General features: G+C 48.8%; 1 protein-coding gene across 1 annotated transcript in view; it reads left to right on the top strand.

The window, feature by feature from the left end:
• Positions 1 to 5,467, top strand: part of HOXC13 (homeobox C13) — a 6,303-nt gene extending 836 nt beyond the window's left edge. Inside the window, exon 2 of the mRNA XM_004692682.2 lies at positions 5,211 to 5,467. Coding sequence (XP_004692739.1) covers positions 5,211 to 5,467 — 257 coding nt within the window. The remainder of the gene's footprint in view (positions 1 to 5,210) is intronic.
• The last annotated feature ends 914 nt before the right edge of the window (positions 5,468 to 6,381 follow it).

The raw sequence follows: 6,381 nt of genomic DNA, 5'->3' as shown, positions 1-6,381 counted from the left end.
AGCCACCCCCGCCGTCTGGCCCCGGCGCGCCGGCTCCGCTGGGCTGCCGATGGAGCCGGCCGGGCGAGCTGCGCTGAGGAATGCGCCGGGGAAGAAATCTGCTCCGACACGTTCCCCGGAGCTGCCGACCCAGAGTGAAGCAATCATAGGCGCCCGAGCGCCTGCCGCCGGCTCGGCTCGAGTCGGGAGCTCGCCTCCTCCTCCCCCAACCGGCTCCAATCTCACGCTCGGCTCTTGACCCCCAAGCCCGCTTCTTGTCAGGAATTGAGGTGGGATGGGCCTCCCGTGCCTTGGAATCCACAACCACCGAAGCCCTCACCCCGCCGAATAATTAGGGGAAAATAAGAGCCCCCCGATATTTTCTTTGCTTGAATTTTCGTGATCGTTCAGGCCTTAGAGGGTTTTTATGTTCTAACTAGGATCTAATTTGCAGGGGTCTACAGAAATGTAGGGAGGCTTTTCTTTTTATTTTCTTATTTTTTTTAATTCGGCTGCGAATTTCTGATGGTTAAACTAGCAGAAGAGCTAACATCTCTCCAAGAGGATATAGAGAGGAGGGAATTCACATCCTCTCCTGGGATATACATTTGAGGGGGGAGGTTGTTTTGTTCTTGCCTCTGATGTACTGAAGTCAAATCCTAGGGGTGTTTCCCTTCAACCCCCCCAGTGCGAGGAAAATGAGTGTCACCCTCAGATAGAGAGAGGGAGTAGGGACGGGAGGCGGCAGGGAGACCTATTCTAGTGGGATCCGGGGTCCAGGCCCAGGGTGGGTCCCCTCAGTTCTGTGCGATTATGTGTGGGGCTAGGGGAGAACTCAGAGATGTCCTGTCCCCTTTCTAGTTGAAGCTGCCTCGAGCAGGAGAGGATCTGGCTACCCCCTCAACTCCCGGTGGGTGGGAGGGGGAAGACCAATCCCAGCTTTCTCAAAACTACCACCATCTTTGGATTCAGCACTACTCTGAGAAATGAGGATTCAGGGTGTATCTAGTGCAGAGCGTGTTTCTGCTCTGACTGGAAGCAGAGCTCAGTGGGAGAGGACTGACTGACCCTTCTGGTGCCTCCAGGAGTCCTGGGGAGCCCTCAGATGTCTACCCAGACTGCTTGGAGGGCCCTTCATCTCCATCTGCAGGCTCAGGGCATTTGCACTGGAAAGTATAGACCTGAAGATCTCTTAAGGGTGGGCCTGAAATTCCTCTGCATCCGGGACTGGAGCAGAGGCACACAGTGAAAAGTCAGTCAAAACCTGCGGGTGCTTATTAGAATGCATATGAATGGCGTTAGAAGTGTAGCAAATAACTAGTGTGAGATTACCAAATGTAAAATAGCTGAGTACCAGATGGAGACCCACATTGAGCACCCCATTTCTGCTACCAGCAGATTGAAGGATGATAGACTTTTAGTCCATGATATCATGACCCATTCAGCATCAACTATAATATTTTATATAATGTTATTAGCCACCTAGGATGAAACCCACAGCGATCCATTCCTAGAGAAGAGGCGCTTGCTCACGTAGATATACAACAATGCAGACAGATGGTCCTTTAGTCTCACCCAAATGGAAAGCACCTTTGGAGATGTCGTCCAGCAGTAATTTCTGGAATAGGAGGAGCGGCAAGGCCATGCCAAGGGACCAAAAGGCAGGGGAGCAGATGCCCACCAGGCCCGCTGTGGCCAGGGGAGCAGTGGGCTTCTGAGAGCAGAAGCTGAAGCGAAGGGGCTGCCCTGGGGTCTCTGTATTGTGTGTGGAGTGGGACGAAGGACTGGAGAAAGCTGGGAAGTATCCTTGCACAAAACAAACATCTTCAAGATTCTCAGGGGAGAAGAGGTGCTACAAATGAGCACTTTTTGATCACAGCCGCCTAGAGAAAAATATCTTTGAAATAAAAAAAAATACAGCCCAATTGAGATTTATTACACTTGCAAATTACGGCATGGAATTGGATATAAAAGCCAGTGTGTTTCAGCTATGTGCTCACAGGCTGCCTGTGTGGAAATAGACTCGGACTAGCCTATCTCAGTGAGTACAGAGGTCCAGGCAAGAGGCAGATGAAAAAGAAATTATCTTCAGACACCCTCCATCTTTCTACCCACAGAGAGATCTTTTAGAAGTAGTGAGATCTCCAGATAACCCTGTCTATGCAATTGTGGTTTGTTCGGCAGCATCTAGGCATAAACACTACTGTCTCTCTTCAGTGCCTCTGGCTCTGAGAAACCTCATCTATGGCAGTCTGGGCTGGCGTGGGAGATGGAGTCAATTGTTCAGAAAGATCCAGATAATTAGGGCCAAGATGTGTTGTGGCTTCTTCCTTCCCCCAATTATACAGACCCTTGTTCATAGGAGGTTTGTGTTTGTTTGTTTGTTTTAGTTTCTATAGTGACTATAGATTTTTTTTTTTTGGACAGACAGAAGCATAAATTCCAAGAAAAACAGCAGAATTTTAAGAGAAAATTCATAGAGAAATGTGTGTGGGTAGGGGGGGGGCTAGGGAGACAGTGACAGAGACAGATTGGGGGGAGAGAGCAATAAAGAGAAAGAAAGGGTGGGTTGGTTCTGTGGGCCATGCTGGAGTGCATACTGATAAACCTTTGGATTTGGGTTGCGGAGAGCAACTAGAATTTGTTGTTGGACAAGCTCCTCTCCAGAGCCCTGTTGAGGAGTGGGAGATTAAGAGCAGTAGAACCTGCATACAAGACCCCAAAGGAAAGCTATAGCTGAACATTAGTCTGATTTTTGTTTTCTCCTCAAAGCTGTCTGTTAGGGTGCCAGCTATGAAATGGGGTGTCTGTGCGTGTGATGATATGTTTGCCCCTGAATACACACACACAGAGGAGGGGGATTGGAAAAGGGTTGATGGCAAAACTAACAGCCAAATCCCCACTTATTTTCAGGAGCACAGACACATAAACACAACTCAGAAAGATGTCCACGCTCTCACGTCTCCATAGCTATAAACCCACTTTCTTTCCAGACTGGATAGCAGGCAATTGAAGGGATCTTCTTTGGGAAGACAAGACTCAAGGTGTTTCCACAGCAGAGCAGAACAATTAAGTTTGGTCTAATCCAGGAAAATCTTGGCTTAATCAATCCTTAGCATCCTGTGTAGAAAATAGCCTGTTTATATAATTTGTTTGCTTTTTAAAATCTGATTTTTTTAGGGTTGTGTTGATTAAATCCCCTTGGTAACTTAGAGCTGGGGCTTTAGAGCCCACAATAGAATAGGTAATTTTGAGGGCTTCCATAAAGTGAGAATAAAAAAAAAAAAAACAGGGACAAGTATCTGGTTAATTCAGGAACCAAAAATCCACCTTTACCCCACTTTACTCTCCAGGATAAAAAGGATGTTTTACAGTTGAATTGTGTCAGGTGGCCTGTATCCATTTTAGAACTCACTGTGTCATTATGTTGAGTCACAAAAATCTGAGTTTAAAATCTGTCTCTGTCATTTATGTTATTTTATCTACCCTGAGCCTCAGATTCCTCATCCTGTACAATGGGCTTAATAAAATAAACCCCAAAAAAATGTTCTGAGAATTTAGAAAAAAAACTCATAGTAACACTTGGTTTTACTTACTCCAGATCATCAGTTTCCCAAATAATAGTTCCATATATTAGATTCAGACAATCTGAGAACTGAGAGATTTAAAAACAAAAGTTGTAAGAAAAAAGTCCCTTTTAACCTAAAAGATCTGCTCTGTTTAAGCAATCTTTCAGATTTTCAGATTAAAAAAAAAAAAAAGAAAACACCTGACCTACTCCTTTACAGGCAGAGAAAAGTAACAAGTCTAACAATTTTCCAGAAAAATTATCATCAGGACAAACAGCCCATTGAAACCCTTTCCCATATTCTTCCAAGTACTTTCTTTCCCACTGCATTTGATTATGACCTCCCCACCTTTCATGGATAAGTACCCCAGGAGTAAGCAGACCCAATGGGGACAGGTCTGAGAAGGAGGTGAGAATAAACATTTCAGGAAGAGCTTTCTGTCTTCATTTCCTACTCTGCTTATGCTTCCAAGGAGCAGTAAGAATAAAGAGAAGACCCCGGCCACTCAGTCCTCTTCCTAGACTACTTCTGCCTGAAGAAGTCTAGCAATTCCATTTTTTTCAATGAGGGATAAGCCATTCAGATAACCTGTTCAGTTTCCCACTTCCTCTTGCCCTTTTATTGACAGGGGGGGGGGGAGAGAAGGGGTATCAGTGACATTTATTATTTTTAGTTCTGTGAAATTCTCAGAGCATAAATAAAGGCATTCAAGGTTGAGTGTTTGTTAGGTTCTACAGGGACAGAGAGTTTGCTTCAGCCATGAAGGAATGGAGAGAAGGGGTTGGAGCAGAATTTACTTTGTTTTGGTGAGTGAGCATTTATGGGGGCAGGGAGGCAGCGTTCTTTTTATAGAAGACTTATAGGAACAGCTGGTTCTCAGCCAAGAAGGGCTTTCCTGGCTCCCCTGGTTTGGACATTCTGTTTCTAGGTACCTGAATAGTACATCTCGGGCACATCCTCACCTTGGATGCAGTTAAGTGGCTCCCCAAATTGGACTCTTAAAGTGATGGCCCCCCAAACAGGCTCTCTTGGGGGAGGACTTTTCTTCAATCTACTGGTGCAGCCACAGACTCCTAGAACAGAACCAGTGACTAAGGACCTACTTGGTGGTCTTTGCGCACCAGCGTGGTCTCCCAGCACCCCCCTCCCCCAAATACAAGAGGACCGTCACCTTCTCCTGGCACCTGGGCTGAGGATGAGCTGCCAGGTGCCCACAAAGCCAGCTTCACAAAAGAGGGCTGTTCCCGAACACCCCAGCAGATCAGGGTGCAATCTGGAGGGACTGCCCTCCCGGGACACAGGTAATCTACCAAGCAACACTGTGCAGAGCCTTGCTGGAGCCTGGGGGCAAAGGGGAAAGTCAGTAATACTGGTCCCGTGGGTTGATTTTAAAATGTACTTTTTTCTCATGGAATTTGGACATCCGTTTTGATTTTTAAAACGGTGCCTTAGACCAGTATTTCTCTTGATTGCTGAAATCTTGGCTTCCCCCCTTTACACTTGACCCGGGAGGCGCTTCCCCTTGGGCTGGTATAGAGGCGCACAGGATCTGGGGGGGCAGCCGGCCCCCTGGAGTCCTGCTGGACTCTTGAAGAGCCCGCAGCCTCGCTGCCACCTTCAGCCCGACACTCACTGCCTCCCGCCGCCTTCTCTTCCCCCCAGACGTGGTTCCCCTCCAGCCTGAGGTGAGCAGCTACCGGCGCGGGCGCAAGAAGCGCGTGCCCTACACCAAGGTGCAGCTGAAGGAGCTCGAGAAGGAGTACGCAGCCAGCAAGTTCATCACCAAAGAGAAACGCCGGCGCATCTCGGCCACCACGAACCTCTCCGAGCGCCAGGTCACCATCTGGTTCCAGAACCGGCGGGTCAAAGAGAAAAAGGTGGTCAGTAAATCGAAGGCACCTCACCTCCACTCCACCTGATCGCCATCCGGCCTCCCGCCCCGTCTATTTATGTCGCCGCTTGTACCATAACCCAACCCACCGAAGGACGCTTCGCTGGTGCAGACGAATATTTAATGTTAACAGGAAAGACGAACCGCGCCGCCGCTGGGAGGCTGAGAGGTTCGGAGGCTCCTCTCCAGACCCCATCCTCAACCCTCCCCCACCTGGATGGACCTCACCTGGCCTCCACGGCGTTGGAGGTGGTCTGGGTGGGCTGCGGGGTGGAGGCGCCACGTCACTGCTCCTCCCCTCACCCTTCGCTTAGCCGGGAAGTCAAGCGGCAGCGAAGAGCCCAATCATTCCAACCAAAGCCGGGTTGGGGAACCCCGAACCACCCTTCTCCTGCGGCCTCTGCCCAGGCTAGGCTGGCCCTCCTGAGGGTGCGGCCTGGCTGCAGGACCTGGCCAATTCATCCTTTTTCTTCGAGTTCCTCATCCTGCTCCCTGCCCCTCCACACACCTTCAGTTAGGCAAGATTTCCCAGTTTAAGAGTTTTTGTGCATATTTTTTAAAGTTCCATTAATATGATAATTATTAGGTATCTGCCATCATGCTTGGAGTGCGAACAGCGAACAGAACAGCGGGTAGGTTCTCTCCCTTCCCGATCTGTTTCAGTAAAAGCTGGAATTGACTGAGGAGCCTGCTGCCCCCACCTCGACCAAGCTGAGTTTCTTGGGAGTCCTCTTCCACTGGATCCTCTGTTCTGCTCAGTCAATATTCAGAATTCCAACCACGCTGCTAAAATCTCAGTCTCCTTCTCCCTCCCTCCTCTCTCTCTCTCTCTCTCTCTCATCAGACCCCCCCCCCACACACACAGAATCAGAACTTCTTTTTAAGGAAAGGACAAACTTTTTGGGAGAGATGAAGAGAAGGTCCCCAGCAGTCTCTCTCCAG

This window comes from Condylura cristata, unplaced genomic scaffold, assembly GCF_000260355.1.
Source record: "Condylura cristata isolate star-nosed mole 26May11 unplaced genomic scaffold, ConCri1.0 scaffold00034, whole genome shotgun sequence".
Taxonomy (NCBI): domain Eukaryota; kingdom Metazoa; phylum Chordata; class Mammalia; order Eulipotyphla; family Talpidae; genus Condylura; species Condylura cristata.
This window is presented reverse-complemented; position numbering and strand designations above follow the sequence as displayed.